General features: G+C 41.6%; 1 protein-coding gene across 1 annotated transcript; it reads right to left on the minus strand.

Annotated features, from left to right (window-relative positions):
* Positions 1–370: 370 nt before the first annotated feature.
* Positions 371–26,291, minus strand: TADA2A (transcriptional adaptor 2A). Its single transcript, XM_050929387.1, has 16 exons — positions 26,192–26,291; positions 23,893–24,626; positions 22,775–22,881; positions 22,029–22,088; positions 20,906–20,997; positions 19,550–19,707; positions 18,943–19,031; positions 17,569–17,641; positions 11,636–11,699; positions 9,691–9,734; positions 8,759–8,869; positions 6,916–6,987; positions 6,160–6,292; positions 5,283–5,326; positions 3,351–3,424; positions 371–1,582 (listed from the first exon to the last, which is right to left on the minus strand). Exons 2-16 carry the CDS (start codon positions 23,915–23,917, stop codon positions 1,397–1,399), a joined length of 1,332 nt encoding a protein of 443 aa, XP_050785344.1. The 5' UTR covers positions 23,918–24,626; positions 26,192–26,291; the 3' UTR covers positions 371–1,396.
* Between the last annotated feature and the right edge of the window lie 1,070 nt (positions 26,292–27,361).

The raw sequence follows: 27,361 nt of genomic DNA on the forward strand, positions 1-27,361 counted from the left end.
GGAGCAAGGCTGAAGAAGATATGGGAGAAGGATTGGCTGCAGCACATTATGCTCAAGCTATAGATATGCTCAACTGGCAGATGCCTTAGAAACCAGCTGGCTCTCAGGTGGCTAAACTACATCATGGTCTGGCTTAGGGAAGGCAATTAGAGAGCAGTAACACGCTCCATGATGCCCTCTGTCCTCACAGAAGCCAAGTGCAGCAAAGAATATGGTCCAGTATTTTTTAAGAAAAAACAAAGTACACCAGAATTGTATTTCTACCGTGAGAGAGAGAAACAGGAAAAAAAAAGTTCTAAAGCTGTTTTTTTTTCCTCCTTAGATTGGAAAAGAGGGAAATTACCATAAAGGAGCTACCTTTATCCTCCAGCTTAGCTACATTTCTTAATACAATGGTTATACTGAATTATTCACAGAACAGCTGATTAGGTTTTTTTCAGTAAGCTGTCACAACCTTATATTTTCTGCTGGCTATTTCAGCACATTCCCACTGAATGCAGGAGTACAGGTGAGCACGTCCCTAAGTTCAAAAAGGACATTCCACAAGTGGTTTGTAACTTGTCTTAATTGAATGTTTTGTTGAAAGCAGGAGCTCCGGTATCGATCGGGGGCAGTATACGGTTTATGTGTGTTTTGAAAAAGGGCTGCTTCTGGCTGAAACATCCACTCTTCCCTTTGGGATTGTGCAACAAAAAATGAGATTTAAGTCTAAGAATTGCCTGTAGCTTGACTTGTCACCAAATAATGAGTGTACTAAGCTTTTTAAAAACAACAAAACTGGAGTGGGGCCTCTGACTCTTGCTGTGATATGAGCTAATATATACAAATGTACTTCCTACTGTGACTTTTCCCTCCTCCTTCCACATTAGAATTTTAAGAAGCAGACCTTTGCAAACGCTATTTTTATATCATCAAGCATGTGCTCTTCTGAAAACCAACACAATTTCATGAAGGAGTGAGAGAAGGGGAGAGGATTAGTTTCTAAACCCCTTCACCCACACAAACCACAGGTGTTTTTAGGGGTTGCAGTTCTGTTCTTAACTTACAGTGCTATAAGAATCAAGTCCCATGGTTCTCTTTATAGCTACAAGAGGTGTTAGAAATGAATGCCTACTCACATTTAATATTAGCTTATATGGCACACAACTCTTTCGGAAGTACATGGCAGCATTATACTGCCAACAGGAGTGTTTATACAGCAGAGTCAAAAGAAAACTAGACCAAGAAATGTCAGTATTCGGACAATTTGACAAAGTTCCCTACTTTCTACCAAAAAAAAAAAAAATTAGACAGAAGTGTCCTTGATTCAACAAAGTTTAAAACTTTCAGTATCGTCAAAGCTACTTCAACGCCATTTCCAAATATGTCACTCGTGCCAGGGCTTCTACATGTGTCTTTAGGCTTTGGTGATGTATCCTTCTCTGATCAGGAAGTCATAGATTTTCCTGGTTTTGTTCACATCGATCTTGATGAGTGCTCTAGCCTGGGCTAATCTCAAGCCTCCTTGCTTGTTACACTCATTCACTAAAGCAGCTTTATATTCTAAATAGGCTCCAGGGACCAATCTCACCATCTGACAGAGCTGGAAGACAAAGGTAAAGTTAATAAACGTTAACATCTGCCACACTTGCAATCCCTGGGATGGTGGGAGGAAGGAATGACAACCAAAAACACACTTACTTTCCCTAGGGGGAAAAAAATGGCAATTACAAGTGAGTCCAACCCGCAAGTAATAAGAGGAAGAGTTTGCTGAGAGGAGTGCTCTCCTGCTGGCGGCTGCTCTAGAAAGCATTCTTTATGGACAATACACTAGGGAGATGAGTGAGAACCTAATATTGCAGAAGTGTGTTAGCATCCAGCATAGGTGGTGTTCTGTGCAGACCAAGGCAAGTGCCCATGCCAAAGCGACTCACAACCACCAGTTCAGCATATTGGACAAATGCCAGACAGGGCATCTGTCTATTAATCCCCTACAGACTATGGCTTTTTTTTTTAAATACCCTTTTATAAAAGCAGCTATACACACAGCACTTGCCCTCTAGCAGTTTAGGGCAGGAAACTGTGCGGAGCAACGTTATGCATAGTGGACATTATGCATCTGACAACAACTGATCTTATTAAGGTGACAATCTCTAGTCTCTCCCGCAGACTGAAAATATTGATTCCAAAAAGCTCTCAGGTTCTGTTGTTTGACAGGAAAGGTCCCACATGGCTCCCAGATATGGGCTTTCCCCTCAGTTCTGTGCTGTAAGAGTACCAGTGGAGATGCTGACTGCCTCTTTCTTTTTAATAATGAAGTGCTCAGTGACTGAACCCCATTGACAGAAATCAGCTGAGACACAAGGTCTCAATAAGAGAGACCTTCTCTGAACTCTGCAGACAAGGAAATCTGATTCCCCTGTAAGCTAATGCCTGGGCAAAATTATTTGTATGCTGAATGGAGCCAGAAATGCCACATCCACTGGTGAAGTTGTGATCTGAGTTTTCACAACTGCTAGATACAATGAATGGAAAAAACAGTTGATTGCTCTGGCGGAAAGGGAATCTAAAATTCATCTAGTGCACATCAAATGTACTGACATTTGCTCCTTGGTAGAATATGTGGCGAGATAAAGACCTTGTTTCCACTGTCTTCCTCCATATCAAGACCATCATATTCCATTTCAAAGATTAGTAGATGGGACTCCCATCAACCTTCCAGTGCTGTTTTTAATTAGATAAGTCAGTCTCTCATATAGCAATTGGGAGATGAACCACAATATTCTATATGGTACTAGGCCAAGTTAACAAACAGCCCCTTAAAGAAGGCCAAATTCTGCTCTTTGAAACGTGCAGCTCTCAGTGACGTTACTAGGAGCCTAATGTGCACATCCAGGGGAAGAAATTTGGACAAAGCACAAAAAAGCAAGAATGAACTGTTTCATCTTCCATTGGTCATCACGGTGTTATAACTCAACTTCGGTAGGTTTGGCCTAATATGGTTGACTGAGGTTTGGTCCTTTGGTCTGAGCTGGCTGACGTACTGAAAAAAACATTGTTAGGAGCAAGTGATGGTTCCTCTTGGGCCCTCAAAGAAATCCTCAGCCAATTTTAAAGCAAACATTGATTAAGAAAACGTTGCTCTCTTCCCCTATCATAAAACCAGAGTGGAGTAAGGGACATCACACTGCACATTATAACGTAACAACTTCCCCAAGCTTCTTGCACTACAGTAAACCCATTTGCTAGATCTATATAATATAGCTCATAAAGGCTCACAAGGTTAAGACAGCTCAACAAGACAGCGTCTGAAGATAAATAGCTACACGGTGGCGGTCTGCCTTCCCATTCGTTTCCACTCCTCTCCTTACCTCTTTCTCCTTCTCGTTAAGTTTCTCTGTGCCTGGGAGACCCGTGAGGTTCAGTGGGGGGGCGCTCCGCCTACCTATGGAAATAAGGAAAGCAATGTTCACAGCCTACAATGCTAGTTCGGAGGCTGCAGTTTCTCCAGGTGTTTTGTCTCAAAAGGCCGACATTAATAATGTTAACCCAGTAAAATCCAAGCATTTGTAGTCGGCTATTTAGGGCTCATCTTCAAAGCTGCACTAGTTTAACTAAAGACATGGCGTTTTCAATTGATTAAGTTAAAATTCCTGTGTGAACACTTAACTAACCTTTTTTAAGATAAGTTGATCCCTTGCAAATCCTCAGCTAAAATGACATTAGCCAAGTTTAAACAGAATAAACAGCATTTTACACCTGTTTAGCTAAATTGACTCACATGCTTTTAGCTAAATCAGTGCGACTTTGTATGTAGACTGGCTTTACTGTGTGCAGTTTTACAGTTCACAGCAGACGTGGAACAGGAATTTTGTAGGAAACCGCCAGGATTGTTATCTTTTTACTGATAAGCTTAATGGTCTATTTTCCCCACCTAATAGTGCAATATGTATAAAGTGTAACTGCAAATTAATGCCCACTGGAAACAAAACAGTCAAAAGGAAAATTTCCAAAAGAAGCAGTTGAAATGCTAAGCAAAAATACAGTATCTTCCACTATTTGCAGTGTTGGTCCCAGGGTATCAGAGAGACCAGGTAGATGAGGTAGTATCTTTTATTGGACCATCTTCTGTTAGTGAAAGGGGTAAGCTTTTGAGCTACTCTGAGCTGCTCTTCACGTCAGCCTTTAGGTCAGTTTCTGCAGTTATATATTGGGAGGGGGCCAGCAGAAAGAGTTAAGGGCTAGATTTTCAAAGGCTTTTGGTGCCTAAAAAAGCATACAGGTACCTAGTGGATTTTCAGAAGTGCCTATGTGGGATTTCAGCTCCCACCGATATCATCAATGTGGGTATTAATAAGAGTGCACATGATGGAATTTCCTTAAAAACCAAGACAGTCACAGAAGTGCTGTATGTGATCATGTAACTAAAGACAGTACCATACTGCATATGCACATTGAATTATGGTTGCATGGGTAACCTTAATTTTGGCATGTTCTAACTTCTGAGTGCTTGACTTTGCAACCTTAATTGTGTGTCATTCATATATAAACTCCTCACATCTGCATGCTGATAGGTTTGTCATGCAGACATCACTCTGACATGTGAAGAGACCTAGAAGCAGCTCCACATGACTGCAAGGGAAGGACAAAACATCTTTACCATTTTTTAAACCAACCCTGAATCTTGTTGCAGCGTAATCTGAAAAAACTCTTCTTTCCCCTGGCCACACTCCATAACGCAGCTAGAAAGACTGATTCCATCTGTACAGGCAGAAGGACCTAGAAATTCAGCAACAACCCATTGACTGTGCATCCAGAATGACCTGTGAGTTATAGACAGTGTTGACTTTTACAGTACTTGGGCATGAGGGTTGCAGATGGGCAATTCTGTAATCAAGCAAGAGAGGTCACTTTCCTGAACTAACAAACTAGTGTCACTGATGCATAGTAGAGTCTACACAACACTTAGGAGGTAGTGCAGACATAGCCAATGTTGGCAAAATTTATGTTGCTCAAGGGGTGTGTGTGCATGAATATTCCACACCCTTGAGAGACGCAGTTATACAGATCTAATCCCTAGTGTAGACAGCGTTATGTCAATGGAAGGACTTCTCCCATTGACATAGCTACTGCCTTTCAGGCAGGCAGAGTACCCACACTGCCAGGAACTCTCTTGTCGGTGTAGGTAGCATCTTCACTTGCTTCTGCGCCGCTGCAGTGCTGTAAGTGTAGACAAGCCCTGAATGTTCATGTAGACAAGCCCTTAGGACTTTTATTATAGCTCCTTCATAGAAAATAATTACCTGAATTTGAAGCAACTGGCATTGTGGGACTCAGGCCAGAATCACTGCAAGGAAATGAAATGTCAAATTAACTATGCATTGTGTAAGAACAGTTGCAAAAAATTGGCCCCTACAATACTTCTTCCAATTTTGTAACAACTGGAACATCCAACTTGCATAACCCAGAGATGAAGTTTAGCAACTTACATATATTAGCCTGATCCTTGAAGTCAAAGGGATTTCCATGTGCGCAGCACTTTCCAGTACTGGCCCAGGAATAAAAACCAAAGACAGAGACTAGTGGGGAAAAAAGGGGACGCTAGATTTCTGTTGATGAAGACTGAACTGTACCCAGCAGGAGATAAAGGGAAAGTACAGCCCTTTCTCTAGACTATATTCTTAGACAGTACAGGATGCAAATTGTACGGGATACATGTTTCCTTCCTGTGCATTGTAGCTTTTGTTCACAGCCCCAGTTTAGTTTAGATGGCATATTGATAAAGTTGCTGTCACCTAACATCACACTGCCAGAAAGGACATCAAATGTCATCTGTGTTCTCTTTAATACCCTTAAGGGAAGACACTTGTTTCCTGCAATGGATTTAAAGATAGCAGTTCAGCCTGCACTGAGATAAATAATGTGGTAGACCTTTCTCAGAAAAAATCAGAATGCGGGTTACAGACACTTTATGAACCCTAACAAGTCTCTCTTTGTTTGACACTTAAGCACTATTTCCATCACTTAGGGCTTTTTTAAAATTTCTGTGAATTAGAGACTATTTTCCTCTCCCCCCATACTAATCTGGGAAACACATTTGTTACTGCCAATAGAAAGAAATGTTGAATCTTTCCAACTGAAGTTGTGCATGGAAAAGGCCTAATCTTACTGTAACCGTACATGTCAGCTTGTCGACTGAGCCATTGCTGGCAGGCGCTGCTGTCCTGGATGTACTGGAGGACTTCAGAAAGCATTGTGCGCTTTAGGCGCTCCGCTTCTCGTGTCTTCTTGAGGTGATCATAAGTTCGTGCACCTACAGCAAACATGCATCATGTTCTGATGGACTGTGCTGAACCAGAATTCTCAGCCTGCTGTTCCCTTACTTCAATAGATAGGAACTATTGTCCCCTAATATTGGGCCAGATTCTGCTACCCTTATTCAAGTGAGTTCAAATGATTTCAGTGGGAGTATTTGTGGAGTCATGTGAGGGTGTCAGGGTTATAGTTAATTTCAGGGCAAAAATAAGTTACTATTAAAAAAAACAAAACCTCATTCAGCCCTGGAAGTGTGATTAAAGTCTGATTCCTTCCTTGACATTCTTCACCTGTTGGTTGATACAGTGCAGCTGCCCTGTCCCCCGCATGGAAAGCATTTATGGCTACTGAGCTACCATACTAGTGCTTTGGTAGCTTTTTGGAGTGATGACTATCTTGAGCTTTGCTCAATGGTGCATTCACCAGGCTATCCACCAACTCAAAATAGTTCTAAAAAACCCCGACTGCTCTCCTGATGCATTATTAATAGAAGACTCTCTTAGCTAAAGAGTGACTCAAACACATTTTTTTAAAAAAACTTCTTCTCATTTAACACATCCTAAATGTAGCTTAAGCATCCTTCACTATCCTAACAGGTTGAATAATCTCCCATGTACTTACTACAGAAGTTAGTGATTCCTGCTGTCCTGTATTCCTGTAGACGCTTTATTTCCCTTCGCAGTTCAAATTCCACTAGTTTTTCCCCAACAGTAAAGAGCAGAGGAATCCAAAAAGAACAAATGCTGTTGTTAGTGAACATTGCTGCACATTCCTTACTCATCGGCAGTTCAGTTACTAACGTGTATAGCCACAGATACTGTTAACTTTTTTGTACTAGCCCATCAGTGATCTTGAGCAAGAAGAGCCTGCAAATTACTGGATGTGGTATGACATAATCTGATCGCAACTTGGATTTATTTTGTAAAACCACTTCTAGATTATTTGTGCAGCGAAGCTATTTTAGCTTCAGGCTCAGGGAATTCCTCCCCTCTACTATCGATAAGCCAAATGATGCTACTCTGTGGGACTTTCATAAGACACTTTACAAACATTAAAAATCCTCACAACACAGTTAGTTAAGTAGGAACATCCCGAGTTTACAGGTAGAGAAAGTGTATAGAGAACGTAGGGTCTGATTTTGTTCTCGCTGACATCAACAAGAGCAGAACTGAGCCCTAAATAACTCTGGTCACAGAGGGACTCTGTACATACCGAGATTGGAACATGACAGACCTGAGGTTTTCACATGATTCCTCTCTACAAGTGGGGTGGGGGGGCAATGTTTGGAAAGATATCCTGTGTTTGTTTTCCTTGTTTTAAAGTAGGTAGCTATATGCCTTGTAGACCTCTTATATTATCCTGTGTTGTCTCTGATCCATGATTTTAAATATTCAACTCTCTCTAAGATTTTCCCTGGCTTGCATCCCCTTCCTCTGTGATCAGTTCAGTAGTGCAGTTAACCTAACTTTGCCCTTTATCTCTAGTTCAGGGATAATTATTAATTTGAGATTTAATTATATAGCTTCCTAGTGCCAGTTAGTTTACAATAAGCAAAAAGTTTGTTTGCCTTAAATTAGTGTGTCTATATTGCTCAGGAGTCTTATGCAATTAATGTGTATCCCTGGCTACATCGAAGGGGGCTCAGATTAAATAAAAAGGCTTCCCTATGGCTAGTAAGAGAATGGGACTAGGTGCTGGAGTCAGTACTACCCAAAAGGAGTACAGATTTGTAGGATCAGTCCCTAACTCAGTAACCGGCTGTGTCATGAAATGCAGCCACATCTGACGTAGAACAGGACAGCTGGTCACATGTTGTTTTGTGCTTGCTAATGAAGAGTAATTTCTCCCACAACAAAGCCACAAACTTTAGGTAAGCAGGATGCAATTACCCCCACTGGAATCTGACCAGGACACGAGGACATGCTGCGATGCACATGACAATTACACAAAAAGAATTAGGACAATTAGATGATGGAACAATTTGAAATCATTTAAGGTGAGGCGCTTAATAGAGGCTGTGCTGTATAATTACATCCTAGCTGAGACAGCACACATGTATCTTATGGAATATACAATTAACTGCTGACTTAACCCCAACACAGACTTAGGTCATAGGTATTTTACTCTTTCTATGGTAAAGCATGGCAGTACACGAACAGTGATCTTCACCTGAAGAGAAAAGCCTAGCATAGGACTGTAGTATTTTGTTATCTGACATACCCAACAATACACTCAAATATAACTCATTTGACAATGCACCAATAAGAGCTGAGGATTATTTAGTATACCCACCCAGGGCCACATTTATTTTATCTGAGGTCGATGGGGGGGAGGGGAGGAGGAAAACCTGTATAGTATCTATTTAGAGAAGGTCATTGACAACTAATATAACAACCTGTCACCCCCTTAAATGCTTACTCTCACTGAACAGCTTAAACACGAACAAAGTCAATAAAACACCTACGTGCATGGCTTTCAATGAACTTGTCATGCTCCACTGGGCCTAAAATTCTTGCAAACCGTCGCATTGTTTCATAAAGGTCTTGGACCTCCTTTGGGTATCGTCTCTCCAGAACTGCAATTTAAAAAAAAAAATCGTGACCTCTGTGAGCAATATCTTTATGCTGGGCGGGAATTGGGATAGCTAGGCATTTTGTCGGGGGAGAAGAATCCTATTCATAAGGTAACTGCTAATAGTTCCTTTCACATGATACAAGTTCACACCATGGTAGGGACAAATGCTTTAAAAAAAAGGCAAGTCTACACATGTAGCCAAAATTCCCACTGGTTGTAAGTGACATGGTGGTAAAATATGCCCCGGATCCTAATCCCCACTAAAAATTGTACTGGTGTTGCTATCGGGGCAGCTAGCCTGGTGGGAAATTTTTTTCACTAAAATTCCCTAGTGTAGACAGGGCCTCTATGTTGTAAAGGGGCCTGATCAGATTGTGGCCCCAAGATGGTTTTATAATTCTAACAAACTTCCTCAAACCAAGTCACGTGTCATGATTGTAACAATTTTTTCTGAAAAGGACAAAGCCGTGAGTTAACAACAACCCTGATATTACTTTTAGTGAGAGAGGGGAACATAAATCTCACCAATAAAAGACTAAAGGAACCTGAACAGGTCACCATAATCTGTAACCACTGTATAAGTTCAAGTTTGATATTCTCCCCATGGTGACAAAAATTACAAATGAAGTGACAAAGAATACTACGGTGGCCACAACATTCAATTCCAAGTCCTAATGTATGATAGCTAAGTGTTGATTGACAATCTCTTGGACACAGTATGCGTAAACCATTCTGTAATGTACACTGCAAACATCTAGCATTTAAAGTCTCTCTCTTAAAATGGCTTTCAAAGTTAAACAAAAAACTGTATTTAGTACTTACTCTGAAATTTTCTGAGGTTGATGAGGCCATGGTCTCTTATAATTCTATAATTAAAAAAGAAACAGTAGTAATATTAAGTAACTCATTTATTAATGCACAAATACAAACATCAAAGTTTCTGGAAAACATTTATACAGTTTTACACAAGTTCTAACTCTATAAACTGGGAATACGTGATATTTTATAAACTATTAGTTAGCACGAGTTTGGGACAGCTATGTTCGTTACCATGAGTCAAACCGGCAGGGCTCAAAGAGAGCTATAATCTCTTTAAAGGATCTAAAATAGCTTTTCTAAACCCAAATGTCATTTCTCTTTGAATGTCATATGTCTTGCGCAGCCAAAGCTAGAAGCAACTCCCATGCTTGATTTTTCGGCCAGCGTGATTTAAAAAACAAAACAAAACAAAACAACAAAGTGGCTGTTTTAAAGCCGCTTATGAGGTTAGAATAGCCCCAAGGAAATGAGTTAATGGGCAGAGGAAAGGTGAGATGGTCACAGGTGCATGAGATGGTCACAGAGCTCTGCAATTGGATATTGCCTGTGTGTGTGGTTATTTTATATACACACAACTTTTGAGAGAGAGCACGCATGCTCGCTTTTTGAATATCTTTGTTAGGGAAGGTTGTAGCTGAACTTAAATCTATGAAACATATTACTTCCTCTATTTACATAAACTGCACAAGTATTTTTCCATCCCAGGATATAATAAGCGTTGTGACAGTGACGTTAGCAGTTTTATGTTCTCTTAGGGTTTTGTCCTGCTTGGTCTATTAAAAACTTGACAGCCACTGACACCAATGTGCTTTACACAACTACAGGGGTTAAGACACCTTTTTTTAATAAGACACGTGTATCATCATGTAGTTTATGGCACGCATAATTTTTTTTTTAATTGGGAGAAGGAAGGACAGGTCTAATTGAGTCTCCTTCTCTTTCAGCTACACTTCAAAATAACATGTTGTGTTGACCTTTTATTCTGGGAGGAGGGATGGACAAGTTTTGCTCCAAAGTTGTTAATCATCTTGGCCCTGGCAGTAAAAGGATGAATAACTTACAAAAACTGGACAAAGTATTTGAAAGATTCAATTAATAATTCTAGAGTCATAAACTTTGTTGAATAAAGTATTCAAACTTAATTTAACCACCTCATATTAGCAACACATAGTTATCTGTATTATGTGTCCTCAGACACTTAGGAAAAAAGGCTCTAGTGTACTAACCATCATGATGTGAGCGTATCTATGGAAAGGGATTGGGTTTAGTAAGAGTAGGAGACTGGGAGTCAGGCCTCCTAAACCAGGGTCTAAGTATGCCTGGCCTGGCAGCACAGTGATTAGAGAAGGGAGCTGAGTTAGAATTGCTGGTTTCTACATCTGGATCTACCACTAACTCACTGAGATTTCATTTAACCTCAGTGTCCCACTCCACAAAATGGGTATATTATCTCACAGGAATGCTGAAGGGTTAATTATTTATAAATTGCTTTGAGATGCTTGTATTGAAAGTACTCAACTGGTGAAATTCACCACTGTGCATATGGTGAGCACAAGGCCTATATGTCACTTCTGCCTTGTTTTGACATCTTAAATGGAAGTTTAAGGTGTGTAGAAACTTGAGCGGATCCTTTGTTCAGGGGGAATTTCACCAATATGTGCAAATTAGTTCTGTTGTGTGTGAATCTGCATACTTCCTAGTCTGTTGAAGTGTTACATTCTCCTGCTTAGATTCATGTGGCTGATCTGTATTCTGTGCACATAGGGAAAGCAGAATATCAGAGTTGAGATCTGCTCTAACAGGAGAAGTTTTCCTCAGTATTAGGTTTTTGGGATCCTCCTGGAAGGTGCTAGTTAAAATCAATTACACTTAATATCAGGATTGTATTACTGCACATAACACCATGAATATAGAAGCTCTGGACTACAATCACTGGTTGAGAACTCACTTTTTTCTCCTCTGCCTTTCCTTTAACCTGGAGTGATAGATATCTACAACTGCAATCTTCAAAGCTGCCAAGTATAGAAAGGAAGATCAGAAAAACAGAGTAATCACATACAGGATTATCACACCAAGCTTCTCCCCAGATCCCCCCAAATCCGTGTTCATCACAGCTTGAAAAGGCTCACTTCACTTGTACGAAACAGGCCAGCTGCCTTTGCTTCAAGATGTTAAAAATCCCAAACCACTGAACTGTACAGCAACATAAAGCTACTACAGCCGTGGTGGGCAATCTGCGGCACGCACAAGGCCCATCAGGGTAATCCACTGGCAGGCCGCGAGACAGTTTGTTTACATTAACTGTCCGTAGGCACGGCCGCCCGCAGCTCCCGGTGGCCGTGGTTCACCATTCCCAGCCAGTGAGAGCTGCAGGAAGCGGTGTGGGTCACAAGTTGCCCACCACTGTACTACAGGCTAGGTTTGTGCATACTACACACCCCTATTTGTAAAACTGATTTCGCTTATTTTTCCTAACACTATCACAAACAGGAATATGAATCTTGAGACTCTGAATCCCTTTTCCCCTCTCCTTAGCCCAAAGTTACTGTCTTACTTTTGATATTAAGGACTTTTTGTTCTTCGCAAAAGGGAAAAAACATTTTGCCCCTTATATATGTTGCCCTTTATACTTCCCTGAAAAGCAAATGGTCAGGCTTAATATTTGATATGTTTTCTTTGGACAAGGACTAGCCTGCAGAGAAATAAGGAAGGGGATTAAAGGAATGCCAAGAGCTAAAAAGACTGAGATCTGAATTGAGACAATTCAGAGTAGACGTTGCTGAGACTCTCAGTAATTACCTAGAAGATTTTTAGCTAGTTAACTTATTTTTTAAATATTTTGCTATCAGCCAAAAGAGACCCAAGAGACCAGTTCTCAACAAGTACGGAGAAAACTTGCTTGTTGTTAGAAACCATCTGTTTCTATATGAAATTGTCTACAATTCTTCTCGCTAACCCACCTATAGATTCTGCAACTCATTTTCACGGATACACGGAGGTTAATAAATTTTCTTGGCACATTCTGGAGAGAGCAGATAAGTAGACACCCAGCTCTTCCACTAGGACTAGCTTCATAATTCTGTTAAATAATTCAAAGACCCATCTTGCTAAATAAGCCGTGTGTGTGTGTGTTGATTTCTGGATTGGATTTTTCTCTCAGTGTTACTTATTTTAATGTTTTCCCAGAAAGAACAGGCTTAAAATTGTACAATGGATTTATAGTCTGCAGAGACAACATGCAAATCTGTGAAACCAAGCAAGAGTATTTCTCCCTCCACCTCAATAAATTGTATGAACAGATGTATTCAAAGCGTAGCAGAGCCCAGAAACATGGTCCATGCATGACCGCCCTCTCCCTGTTGCTGCAGGATAAGGACAAGTGCAGTTTATTAATGGAGAGTCAAATCAATTAGCAATTAATCTAGCACTGAAGAGGCAGGCTGCAGTTAAGGATAGCTGTGGGAATTTACTTTATATTTTAAAATACAGTATATGTATATTTATGTGCAAATTACATGTGGCTCCTAGTCTCTAGGCAAGTTGCCAGTGTAGCTCTCTATGCCATAAGGTTTAGCCATCCCTCTTTATTGGAAACTTGGAAGGGTTGGGGTGTGAGCTCAGAAGCTAGTTCTACATTCATTTGATGTTCCTTTTTATTTATGTAGCATCTTCAAGATAATACTGTATTTTGACCTATGTGAAATCAGTGTCCAAATTGAAGTCTGACAAGCTAAAATCCCAATGTCTTAGAACATTGATCTGATACAGAATCTGGAAGCAACAGATTACTAAATCATAGCAATATGAAACCTACAATGTCCTTGTTCTTTTTAACATAGGGCGATGGGAAGACGTGGTGTATATTTAAATATTGATTTGCTTGGGTTTCTTAGCCCAGCAACAAGGCAACATTAACAAATTCTCTATTCTTTGCTTAGATTCAGGCAGAGAAGAATGAGAAATGTAGTAAGTTAGATATGAATGAAATACCTTACAAAGTACAGGAATCACTGCCAATGTATACAGAACCTTTGTACTTTTAAGGCTCCTAAAAGCTAAGCTGCCATATTATTTTCTGGGATTTGTGTGGGAAGAACTTTTAGTAGGCAGAGATTGCATTGGAGAAACTCTATATAAATACCACCAGTAATTTGTCACCTGCAACTGGAGGATTGTATTTCTGATGCTTTCACTTGAATTTAAAGCGTTCTGAAAGAAATTATGATTGATTGGGTAGGGGAGTGAACATTTACCAGAGCAAATGAAGGAAAAAAATGGATCTCTCACACAGAGAAAATTCACATTCGTTGCAGTTGTCTTTTCTTTATCGACACATTCACACAGAAGCAACTGATTACAAGATCTGGAATGCATGAATAACCCAGACTACTACTATGCTACATGCTGCATGGTAATGAGAAAAGAGATGCTACAAGAATGAAAATGATCTGCTTTTCCCGTTGGAGAATGCTGGAGAGACAGCTGTTAACCTTATGACCGAGGAAATCCAAGGGGATGTCACAGTCAAAGGGTCCATTATGGGAAAAGATAAGAAATGATCAGAATAGCTTCCAATAATAGGCAAGGCTATTTCCCCCACTTTTGAAACCAAAAAACCTGTGCATGTGCTAGCATATATCCAAATATAGTTTGCTCTACCCTTCCAGTTCCCTTCTCTAACAGCATCTGCTCTCCAGAAACTTGAGTGGCAGTGAATGAAAGACATGTTTCAGGCCAACTAATCTACTAGTTGGCATCACTCATCCATACAATAGGAAGAATGTAAATCAATGTATGTAATTCCCAGTGTGCTCCTGGCTTTGCAGGCACACATTGGATATAATCCAAACTTCTCCTTCCCAGAGGAGAGAAAAATCTTAAGGAATCTATTTTAGACAGCTGTAGCAGAGCCTCCTCTTGGGCTGTCTCGGGAATAAACATTGTGTAGTGTTTTAAAAACAGTACGTTTAGAAGGACATTGCCAGGTTTCATGTCACACGTTTTCATGGCAGCTCAATCAGAGTTTTAGTCTAAATCTAATCACTTCTTCAAAGTCTGCAGATGGCCTTGGTAAAATGCTTTCTGATGTTAAAAATAAAAATCTTTTTTGAGGAAGGGGGTAGGACAAAGTCTAGATGAGGATTAATAATTAACACTATAATTCAGTCTCTAATGAAAACTCACAGTTTCTAAGATTTTTTTAAAAGTCCCTGACTGAATTACAGATTGGTAATGATTTTGTTTCTTTCATTCTATCCATTATACTATATTTAATTGCAATATCAATGATCTACCTGCACACACTTACCAACTTACATATGCTGCACACAAAGAGTCAACTGTAATAACGTATTTCACGCTGCTCCTGAAGCCATCTTGTCAGCTTCAAGAAATAAAAGTGAAGGATACAGATTATCCTGGGTGGTAAGATGCTGGATGACTCAGCAATCATAAGCATTCTGTGCTCCTGATAAAAGACATTTGGGAGTCTAGATGCCTCATGTTAAACTGTATTTCTCTTTGTTGTGGGAGTAGTGAGAAACTGTGTAGAACAATGCAAAGAAATATAATTAGGATGAAATTAAAGGGACAGGGGTCAGGTAGCTTAGACCTGAAAGAGAAGATGACCGTAAAACAAATCTGCCCAGTTCATTTTCATTGTCTAATCGGAGTGAATTTCCTGAGGCAAGATGTAGAAAGTAAATTAGATTTCAAAAATTCATTTTTCACACAATGGTTAGGGTAGGAACACAGAAGAAAACGTTTGGTTTTCTTAAAAAAACCCAAAACAAATGTAGGCTAAATGTTAGGGAGGAAAAATTCCTATCTGTGAGAACTCTGTGTGAGCTCCTCAACCTCGTGCTAGTCCTCTTTATGCTGAGTAAGAGGGTTGGAGCCTTTTGAAGGAGCCCTAAGTACCCCAGGTGTAGCTGACAGGGTACAGTTGCCTATCCTGGCCCTTCTCGCAAGCCCCAGTGAAGATGGTATGCCAGGAGGAGGAGCTGGGAGCAGGAGAGAAATATTGGGACAAGCTGCAGGAATTCCAGGCAGTGCAGTGGCCCACAGGACAACCAGGGGACACTGCCATAACTTAGGCCTCCAGTACGTTGGAGGACCTCTCCTGCCCCCAGAACAGCCAAGGACTGGGAGAGTACAAAGATGGCTTAGTCTCCATATTCACCCTCCTCCACTGGGCTCTGAATTCTCTGCTGTACCTCTCTGAGGGATATTGTAAATGGCTAAAGTTGGGGGAGGAGGAGAGAACATGCAATTGATGTGGAAGACTGTGTCGGTAAACCGGTTACAATGAATAGCAAATAAATAAATAGGTTCAAATAGATGAATTAGCGCACAGAACCAGGACACTATTTATTTATTTATTTATTTATTTGCTTGCTTTTCGATTTGCCAGGAGTTAATGGAGGAAACAAGAGCAGCTGTAATTACACATAATTTATTTCCACACATGTTTAAAGAGGAAGAACTTTTTTGTCAGAGAGAGCTTGCTGAATCTCTGCACAGTGCACACTAGTCAGTGACTTCTCTAGGTAAGCTTTATAAAGGAATGAAAAGCTGATTTATAATGCAGACAAACTGTTGCTATTTCAAGATTATAGTTTACAGATGGAAATATTTCCTGGGAGTCAAGAGAAGGTTTAAAGATTGCAACATCATGTTCTCTGCTGTGTCCTGCTAAACTTCACACTGAAATTTGGAATGACTGGAGTTTCCTGTGTGACTCTAAGAAACACTAAGGCTTTCATGGTCAGGGTTACATAAAAAGAATAAAAATCAGCCTCCCAATAATTGGATGGAGAGCTCTGAAATGTGAGCATGGTACTGTTGAATATTCAACATGTTTATAAATAAGAGCGACCAGAAATCCTCTTTTCCCCAAGGATTTAAACCTAATTCAATACTGATACTTCCTTTTGTTTGGTACCAATCAGGCAAAACTTATTTGCAGAATTTCAGTGAACTCTTATTAGAAGCTCTTCTCTGAACAATATTAGAAGCTGTGAGCGTAACCCTCCTTTTCATGGAGGGAAAAGGAAATCTTTATATTCAACTATGCCACTGCAGGTCAGTGTATTCCCTTGGCTGAACAAAGATCACATTATCTCCAGAGTATATTTTGAACTCACTGCACAGGGCTTAATCTGTGTACCACCTACTGTTGCCTGTATCCATACCATGCTGCTAGCCGATTTCACAAACTAAACAGGATTAGGACAGGTGGGAAGACTTTCAAACAAACACCTACATGCAACAGGAAGTGGTATTAGTAATTCACTAGATGGCACTGTTGCATCTAAGTCAGTACTGAAGCAATGCCACAGCATGGTGTCAGCTGACACTGTGCTGCATGAGGTGCTATCTTTCAGATCAGGGTAAAATCCAGGCTCTGACCTCTCCAGATCCATGACTGTATCACAATTCTTTACACAGATATTCTAGGGAAGATGCCTGTAACCTGGCAAAACTCTAGCTCTGGTAATACCATATGCCTACCCAAATTCTCTCTGCAGTTTCTTTTGGATATAATATTCCTGACTTCCTTTCCTAAAGTGTGGTACGATGTAGTTGGGCCTTATTAAAATGCTCCACCTTACAGTTGGCTACATTTCAGTGGTGGTTAAGGTGATCTCTTTAGTGTAAATATAGCCTGTACACCCATTGTTAAAGTTATGGCACGAGCACTGGATTGAAATACACTATAGAAATGCGAGTGTTATCCCCAGCACACACAATTGAGAGAATTCTATTAAAATTGAAACTTTACCCCCAAAACCAATATGTGCAGAAAAATCAACTGAACAACATTGAGCAAGCATTCTGAGACACCACTTTCAAACATTCTTCCCAAGACATGGGACTTACCATGTAAAATGTCTGAATCATCTTCCACAAAATCTATATCCCTCAAATCCCATTCCGCATAGTTGTCAAACTCCTGTTCAAAGAAGACCAACAAGTGCTCACTAGTTAATTCTAGGAACCTTGATAACTCACTGGAGCAGATGACAGAGCTTAAGAATACTGAAAATAAAAATATTTACTAAAGACCATTCCCTCCCCACAAAAAAAAGTCCAGTTAAGCGTGTCTTTAGAAGACTACATCCTTATGTAAGGTACACACCAGATGGGAAAACCCTACTGGGGTTTTAATTAGTGGAAGAATAATCTACAGCACCAATGACTGTAGCAGAAATACACAAGGATCCAAGTGGAGTACAATTTAAATATAATATCTACCAGGTAACTGCCATTGCTCCTATTCTGTGTGGAAAATTCTGCACAAAAGTTGAAAAATAACATGGACCAATGGGGGCTGTGTCTGCTTATTCTAGGATTGACTTTATCCTTGTACGTTATTTATGACATTAGTGATCACTGAATGAATAGAAGCTTGCTTTGTTAGAGAACTTCGGAACGATGGGCCCGATTAAAAGAAATTGAAAGCAACAGGAGCCTTCTTGTGAACTTCAGTTAGCTTTGAATCAGGCCACATGCATGTGTCTCTAGGGAAAGTAAACTAAAAATAAGCTGCCCCCCTTTTGCTGAGCATCTCATTCACACATCTAGCCTTCTTGTATAAGAGACATTATCAGACTTTTGGTAATGCTAATGGCATGCCTTACAACGCTTATTTACAAAGTCACAGTTAGCTGCTTCTCAGGCCCTTTACTACACCTCTCTGATTATAAATGGACCCCCCTAAAGTAACGTCTGCAGAAAGGAAGAACGAGGGGGGATTTGATAGCTGCTTTCAACTACCTGAAAAGGTGTTCCAAAGAGGCTGGATCTAGATGGTTCTCAGTGGTACCAGATGACAGAACAAGGAGTAATGGTCTCAAGTTGCAGTGGGGGAGGTTTAGGCTGGATATTAGGAAAAACTTTTTCACTAGGAGGGTGGTGAAGCACTGGAATGGGTTATCTAGGGAGGCGGTGGAATCTCCTTCCTTAGAGGTTTTTAAGGTCAGGCTTGACGAAGTCCTGGCTGGGATGATTTAGTTGGGGATTGGTGCTGCTTTGAGCAGGGGGTTGGACTAGATGACCTCCTGAGATCCCTTCCAACCTTGATATTCTAGGATTCTAAGGTCATGGCTATCCTTGGTTTTATCATCTAATCCCCTCATTTCCTTTAATACTTTTTATATGAATATTAAAGAAAATCTGTAGATAGAATGAGTGAGTGTGTGTGTGTGTGTCCCTAACCAGTAGCAACAACAAAATAAGACAAGAGATTTCTACCTCAATAAAGTCAGCTCTAGCTGGCATGTACCCAGCCATGTCCCTGGAAAGCAAGGAATCAAAGGTAGGTCGTGGAGGATCATCAGCAGCTGAAAAAAATACGGGTTTTAGTCGCTGTGGATATTTTAATTTGACATGTAAATGCAAACCAGACTGCAGTTTTAGAAAAGAGTATTCCCTTTGCAGATGCAGAAGGAATTAGTTTAGCTAAGACAGCCTTATTATCTAGTAATTAGGAGGGTAAAAGTGCTGAGCCCATTGGGATAAGGTGAGGTACACTCCACTCCTCAGAGAATCCTCTGTCCATACAGCTGACCAGGAGCATTTTGGGCGGGATTCACCTTCTTGGGTTCAACATCAGGTGACTTCATTCCCTCACTCTCCCACAATGCACCTAATGGAGGATTTTATGTACCAAAAGGCCTGGTCTGGTACATGGAAAATCCTGTTAAATATTCTATGGCGGTCCACAGACCAAATATTACTCTCCTTTCTGAGTAAAAGCAAAGTACACACCCTTCTCCAAAGGTTCAGTCAATTCTCTGTATGTTTTATCTTAGAGACTGTGCAAAGAAATCCAGTGTCGATCCCTATGGTGGATACTTACGGTGGAATGGAATGGCCGTGTCAGCGTTTTGTGCCTCTTCTGCCTGCTTCAAGTTCAGCAACGTAGATGCAAACAAGGGATTGTTGATGAAGTGTTTCATATAATGTTTCTCACACTCCTCCTTTGCTTTTGTGCACATCTGATTGGCCACGTCCTGCCTAAGGAGGGGAGAATCCCACAGAAATTGGCTGATTTTTCACTAATGGAAAAAAGAATTGTTTAACGAGAGCTTGGCATGTTCAGCCTAGCAAAATTAAGGCTGAGGGGAGAATATGATTTCTCTCCAGATGTAGTTATAGGAAGTAAATAGCCAGGATGGAGAAGAGCTATTTAAGCTAAAGGACAACATTGGCACAAGAATATATGAACTGGCTATGAATAAACGTAGGTTGGAAATTAGATGATGGTTTCTAACCATCAGAGGAGCAAAATTCTGTAATAGCCTTCCAGTACGAGCAGTGGGAGCAAACAACCCAACTAGTTTTAAGAAGGAGCTTGATAAAACTTTATGGGATTATCTGAGCGGGTTGCCTGCAATAAAAGGACGGGACTCGATGACCCAGTCCTTTATCCTATGTTCCTAAATGGAAATTTGAACAGGTTTTCCAATTTAACTTTGTCTGCAATTATATTCACGAGACCTGATGTAGTTCTGTTTAAAGCAGAGCCTGGAGTTCTGTTAACTTTACAATCTGGCTGCTAAGTACAGACCACATCTTAATAGAGGCATTGTCTTGTGAATGGGAAGGGAGATGGCTCCCAATTGCTTGCAAATTAGAGGAGATCATGCTAAAACCCAGCTACAATTATTTGAATACAGACTGATACCAGAAAAGGAATTATTTTTGACTACCTTTAATGTGATATAGCAGATGGAAACAAGAAGAGCCAGCACCATGTGACCAGACAGCTCTCAAATGATTACAAGCTTTATGGACCATCTGTGGACCACAGACCACAATTTGCGAACCTTTGTCTTAAGGCAGTTTCAACATGAGTAAACTGAGGCAGGGTGAAATTAAAGGCCTGATTGTGCTAGATGTCAAACTCCCTCAAATTCCAATTACTTCTGTGGGAGTTGAGGGAGTTCTGCACCTCACAGGAGGTGCTTGGCATCTCTCAGGATTAGGCCTTCAGTGCCTTCCTCAATGTCACACACAGCCAGTGGTAGAGCTGGGAACGGCCCTCCTGATCTTTCATTCCTCCACACTAATGGTTAGATTGCACTCTCACCCACGAGGAACATGCTGTGTTGTGTGCCAGAATATTCAGCCCTCAGATCCTAACCCAAAGCTCTCAGAAGTCAATGGATAGACTTGATTTCAATGGGCTTTGGTTCGGGCACTAAATTCTCACCAGTTTCCAAATCCACAATCCATCACAGCCTCCAGAAGTGCCATTTCCTCCTGAGCTGTCCAGCTGGGATCCAGAACAGGAAAATCTGACGTCTGGAGAGAAAAAAGAACAAATCTCAGGGTCCCTCTTTGTATAGATCACCATCAACAGAATCAATGAAATGCTGGTGCTATCTGGCAGTAAGAGCTCAAGCCGCTTTTGTACTGGCCGTTTAAACGCTTCACTTTGTCCCAAGGCAGTTTTATGTCAACAAGCCATCTACCATAACTACTGCTAATCTGTGAAACTGTCATTATAGAAGCTCTAAATACAGCAACATTTAATGTATCTACCAGCTGTAATTCAAAAAAGTGTAGTGTCATGAAATGAAATCTAAATTGTTTTTTAAAAGAAGCTTCTTTAAACTTTTTCATTGGGGGATGGAGGGAAGCAATTTGTCCATTTGATAAAATAACTGTCTACCAAATTTTCTAATGAAAGCCTGTGAGCCATATATGGACAATAAAACACAAATTAAAAAACCTTTGCATCATTCCATAAGGTTAGATTGGATTTTTTTTCTTTAATTTCAGTAAGAACATAAGAGCTGCCATACTGGTCAGACCATGGTCCATCTTGCCCCATATCCTGTCTCTGACAGCAGACAGTACTAGAGCTTCAGGGGCAGTGTACAGAGCCACCCATCTTCCACTCCCAGATTCTGGTAGTTCGAGTTTAGAATCGCCTCGAGCACAGGATTGTAACCTGACCATCTGGGCTAATAGCCATTGATGAATCTTTCCTTCAAGAATTTATCCAGTTCCTTCTTTGAACCTAGTTATACTTTTGGCCATCACAATATCCCATGGCAATAAAGTCCACAGATGAGTTGTGGACTGTGTAAAATAAGTACCTCCTCTTGTTTGGATTAAACCTGCTGTTTATAATTTCATTGGATGACCCTAAATTTAAAAAAAATAAAAAAATCTGCTGCTAGGTTCGTTTTCTGACACTTATAAAATTCTGAAAACGAGGTTGTGTATGTAACAGACTTTTAATGTGAGATCAGTAAACATGGGTCTAACTTCTAGAAAAGGATAACAAAACCTGAGATGAAGAAACATAATTTAAATTGTATATTTACCATGATTTCATAAGTATGATCGCTCTGGTGTTTCTTATACTCAAATCCTCGTGTGAAACACTGCAAAATAAAAGATTAAAACCATGCTACTTTCCTGCCTCTTCCTTGAGAATACATTTAAGTTTTGTTTTTTCTATTGTGCACTAACAAAAATTGTCCACTTTATAGCTAAAAGTGGATTTTTATAGTGATTTAGTCCCCTCTACACAAAAAAAAACCCAATTTGAGTTAATCTGTTGTTGGACTGTTTTCACAGTGGCTCTTTGCAGAGGACAGAGCACAGACATTTATATGCAGAAAAGTACGAAAAGAATAAAATTTCCCTTCAACTAAAGGAAGAAATAACTTGTCACCCATCTTTTCCAGTTTAATACTATATTGAGGATGGTTCACAGCTATGTACTGCAATTTAAAAGGAACTCCACTTAGATAAGACCTGAGATATAAAAGGCATGGTCCAGCTGTCTGTATAGACCACTACACCATGTCTTTCTCTCTGTGTGTCCATGGGTGCCTAATTAAAGACTTCCTTCATTTGCTCATCCTGAATTCCACATTTCTCTCACCCTCCAACATTTTCTCTATCATTTCCCTGTCGCTGAGCAAATATTTGTCAGATGAACATGAGTTGGTACGAGACTGACTAGCAACTAAAAGGTGATAAGCAATGGTTTATCATTTAGAAATAGCTTTGATGACCTGGTTCTCAACAAGGCATACACTTCCATTTTTACACTCCAGCTTACCTGCAAACACAGGAGAAAGGGAGGAGGTCCACATTCTGCACATTTGATGTACGGTTCCATGAGGTAGGAAGAGCAGCCTCGGCAAGGTGGTTTATCAAAAGGGTCGTCTATGAAATCAACAAGAAAATACGCTGAAGGAAATTTAATGCAACACAAGCATGGCATTATTGTTTACGTAATCATCCATAACCACTAGAACCTTGTATTTTTTAAATAAAGTTAGCAGTGTATCTATATCCTGTGTGGTCTCTTCAGTTGATATTACATTTTAAAAATAAACTGTTTAGGCAATAACAGTTTACACGTTACAGCTGATGTAACCCTTTCTTCTCTAATGCAGTTTCAGCTTTCTCAACTATCTGTTGGAAGTTCCTCATCCAACGTCAGTTGCTAAAGAGATCCTCACCTTGACATCTTCCCAGACATGGTGAAATTTTAGATCATCACTTGGGCCGGATACTGTGATGTGCTGGGTGTCTTAAACTTGTGCAATGAAAGTCTATTCTATTGAAATCTATTAATGCTATCGTGCAGAAATGCAAGCAGCACGGACTGGAAGACCAAAGAGGTCTTTTCTACTCTAGTATCTATAATTCAGTGCTTCTGAAAGCTGGCTGAATCACAGACCAGGAGACCAAAGTAATATATTTATCTAGAGAGACTGCACAGCACAGGAAGTGGTAGCTGTCCCATCTGTTTGCCCCCAAAACAACCTAAAACAATAGTCTGTTGGGGCGAGAAAGGTGTTCTGTTTCTATAGCCAGTTCAAGCCCTGGCCTCTCTAAGTTTGTCAAGAAGCGAGTTAATTAATGCTGCATAGTGGTGTGTGGGTTTCTTTGTGACAGATTTATTCAGTGGGATATTTATATTTTATTTAAAACTTTATATTTAAATAAACAATTAGGATGCTTAATTTGTTTATTAAACTAGACTATTTCCATTACCAATCCCTTGATCCGAGGGCCCCCATCAAATTATCTCATGATGGTTCTGGCGCAAAAACCATCGCATAGATCAAAGTACCATATTTCTCAGCAACCGTCATTGGAGAATAAAGCCTTCAAGCGAGGGCAGATGTTTTTAAGATCTCTCTGTAAAGCTCTTTTTACTGTACTTACTGCTGAAGGAGGCCAGGCGCTCCATCCTGTTCACACTGTTGTGTTCTTCTTCAGGACAGCAATAAAAGCACCCCTCCTTGTACCACGCTCCTCAGTGTAACAGCAACACCTGCTAATGTGTCTACTAGGGTACCATCCAATCGAAAGAGAGCAGGCTGTTATACAGTCCCTATAACAGATAAGCTCCTCTAAGATTGTACCAACTACTCAAACAAAAGGACTGTCAGTCATTGCAACAGAGATCATTTGACCTGGCTGAAAGTTTCTTCTCTGCAAGTGAGAGAAGAAACCAAATGCAGAAAGATACAATTCATAGTATTAAGAATATGGAGCTTCAGGATCATCACTTATCTGAAGAGAAGATTTTTGTGACCCCCGTAAAGGTGGTGGTTGCCAAGTAACTGTAACATCATGAATCTTCAGTACTTTGCTGTAAGATGTCCTTCATTAGCTCTGCTGAACCATGAGCTCGGCCTTTACAGTTTTATATATTTGTACTAGGCAGATTTAGCCTCTTCCTCACTGCTTATCTGTATTAATAAAAGGGTCCTTGCAGTCCTGAGAGTTGAAAACAGAAATTTCCTTCACAGAGTAGCGAAAGTTTCCTCTAGGAGCATGGTCATCACAGCTAAGTTAATGGACTTTATAGAACCGTTAACTGCTTTTAAGAGCTGTGAGCTGGCCAGCTGTATATTCTCCCCTTCTCGTGCAACAGTGCCAGGACAACTATATTCCTGTCAGAAAAGAAAATAAGTAATTTAATTCAAGGATCTAAGTGCTTTACAAACATTAACTGATGAACCCTGTAATGAATTCTGTTAGAGAGGTCACTATAGTGGTCATAGTATCTCCAATTTACTAATAAGGAAACTAAGGCCAAGGAAGCAAAGTGACCTGCCCAAAGTCACAGAGCAAACAAGTTGTAAATCAGGGAGCAGAGTCCAGACTCTCTTCTAGCTATTGGATCACACTTCAGATCAAAGTTCCCAAGTAAGGTATAATTTTGTTAGTAACAGAAACTTGTTACTTGAATCTAGTTTAATTAAAACTGATTGCCCCCAAGGAATCTATAATGTAAATGTCAGTGTGTGAAACATTTAAAATGTATCAGTACCAACCAACAAAAACACCCAATGGAGGATTGCAACACAAATGTATGTTAGAATAGAGGGCTACTGAAATTAGGTGTAGGGCAGAGGTCGGCAACCTTTCAGAAGTGCTGTGCCGAGTCTTCATTTATTCACTCTAATTTAAGGTTTCGCGTGCCGGTAATACATTTAAAAGTGTTTAGAAGGTCTCTTTCTATACGTCTATAATATATAACTAAACTATTGTTGTATGTAAAGTAAATAAGGTTTTAAAAATGTTTAAGAAGCTTCATTTAAATTTAAATTAAAATGCAGAGCCCCCCAGACCGGTGGCCAGTACCTGGGCCGTGTGAGTGCCACTGAAAATCAGCTCGTGTGCTGCCTTCGGCACACGTGCCATAGGTTGCCTACCTCTGGTGTAGGGTAAGGACCCTTTCAACTCTATGCAAGTATGGAGAAGAGAAAGGGGGTACCCTAGTCAAGTGTTTCTCAACCTTTTTGATATTAGGCACCTGCTTGCTGCCTTCCTAAATTGTGCCAGGGAGATCTCAGGGAAACAATGCTTTAGTTTAGCATGATGAAAATTATCCTCCTACTCCTTGTCCAGAACATGTGCAGTACTTGGTAAAATTATCAGCAATGCAAAAGATAACAAGGTTGATACCAAGGCACTTCCACTGCATTAATACCGATGACGGTTCAACAGCCTCTCAGAGGAAGTTCTGTTTCATGGATCTATCTTAGGGTTTTATGGGGCCCTCCATCACCATAGTATCTGAGTGCCTGCCATGGAAAATCTTAGTCCCTAGTGGTCTTCTTGGAGTTTCTGACTTCCACCCACCCCTCCAGAACAAAAGGCCCCCAAGAACCAAAAGGGACCCTCTTGCCCAAGCCCTCATCCCCCAGAATCAATGGGACCCCCCCCCAAGACACCCCCAGGCTAGAGCCCCGCCCCCCAACAGACCCCGCCCCTGAGAGCCCTGCTGCTGTGGTTTACCTCAGCGCCCCCTAACGGAGCAACAGGGGATGTGCGCCCCCGGCGGCGCGCGCTCCCACCGCCAGAGCGCGCATCTCGGGTGGCCGGGAGCGCGCAGCCACCCCGTCTAGACCTTCCCCCCTCCCCAGCTCCCCACTTGGTATCTCCCTGATTCCCCCCGTAGCCACACGGTCTCTCCCCCGGCTCCCGACCCGCTTTGCCCCCAGCCCTTCACCTGACGCCGGCTTCGCCCAGGCCCCGACCCCGACTGCGCTCCCGTCTCAGCGGCCGTCCCCACGTGCTCAGGCTCGGCGCGGCGGGAACGCGTACGTGCGCGCTCACGAGGCGGGAGGGGGCGACGCTGTTGGCGGCCGCGCGTTTGTGGGTTTGGGTCGCGCCGCAGGAGGGTGAGGGGCGGGCCGAGTCGTGGGGTTTGGGTCTCATCGCGGGGGGAGGAGTTGTGGGGTTGGGGTCTCACCGTAAAGGGGCGAAGGGGAGTTTGGGGTCGGGGGGCTTGGGGTCGTGCCGTGGGGGGGAGGAATTGCGGGGTTTGGGGTCACACCCCAAGGGGGCGGGGGGGAGTAGTTGTGGGGTTGGGTCGTGCTGTAAAGGGGGGGGAGTTGTGGGGTTTGGTGTCACGCCCTGGGAGGGGAGGAATTGTGGGGCTTGGGGTCACACCGCAAGGGGGCAGGGGGAGTAGTTGTGGGGTTGGGTCGTGCTGTAAAGGGGGGGAGGAATTGTGGGGTTTGGGATCACACCGCAAGGGGGCGGGGGGGAGTAGTTGTGGGGTTGGGTCGTGCTGTAAAGGGGGGGGAGTTGTGGGGTTTGGTGTCACGCCCTGGGGGGGGAAGGAATTGTGGGGTTTGGGATCACACCGCAAGGGGGTGGGGGGGAGTAGTTGTGGGGTTGGGTCGTGCTGTAAAGGGCGGGGGAGTTGTGGGGTTTGGTGTCACGCCCTGGGAGGGAAGGAATTGTGGGGTTTGGGATCACACCCCAACGGGACGGGGGGGAGTAGTTGTGGGGTTGGGTCGTGCTGTAAAGGGGGGGAGTTGTGGGGTTTGGTGTCATGCCCTGGGGGGGAGGAATTGTGGGGTTCGGGGTCACACCGCAAGGGGGCAGGGGGAGTAGTTGTGGGGTTGGGGTTGCACTGCAAGTGTTGGGGGGAGTTTAGGGGTTTGGGGTTGCACTCCGGGGAGGTGAAGGAGTTGTGAGGTTTGGGTCACACCCTAAGTGTGTTGGGGGGAAGTTGTGGGGTGTGACATCATTGTGCTGAAGATTTGTTTGTTTTGCTTTTTTCTGTTTATAAAAACAAGACACTCTTTAGCCTGTATTTAGAAACACATGCATGAAAGCCATCTGGAGGCTCCAAGGTCTCTCTCTGGACTTTGGCAGCACTGTAGCTCCT

The sequence above is a fragment of the Gopherus flavomarginatus genome, chromosome 19, assembly GCF_025201925.1.
Source record: "Gopherus flavomarginatus isolate rGopFla2 chromosome 19, rGopFla2.mat.asm, whole genome shotgun sequence".
Taxonomy (NCBI): domain Eukaryota; kingdom Metazoa; phylum Chordata; order Testudines; family Testudinidae; genus Gopherus; species Gopherus flavomarginatus.

Excerpts from the sequence above, each read along its gene's own strand:
- TADA2A (XM_050929387.1), bottom strand. The coding sequence starts at position 23,917 with ATGGAGCGCCTGGCCTCCTTCAGCA. Across the intron at positions 19,708-20,905 it reads GATTGTGGATTTGGAAACTG|GCAGGACGTGGCCAATCAGA; the intron begins GTGAGAATTTAG and ends TCCCCTCCTTAG. Across the intron at positions 8,870-9,690 it reads CAACCTCAGAAAATTTCAGA|TTCTGGAGAGACGATACCCA; the intron begins GTAAGTACTAAA and ends TTTAAATTGCAG.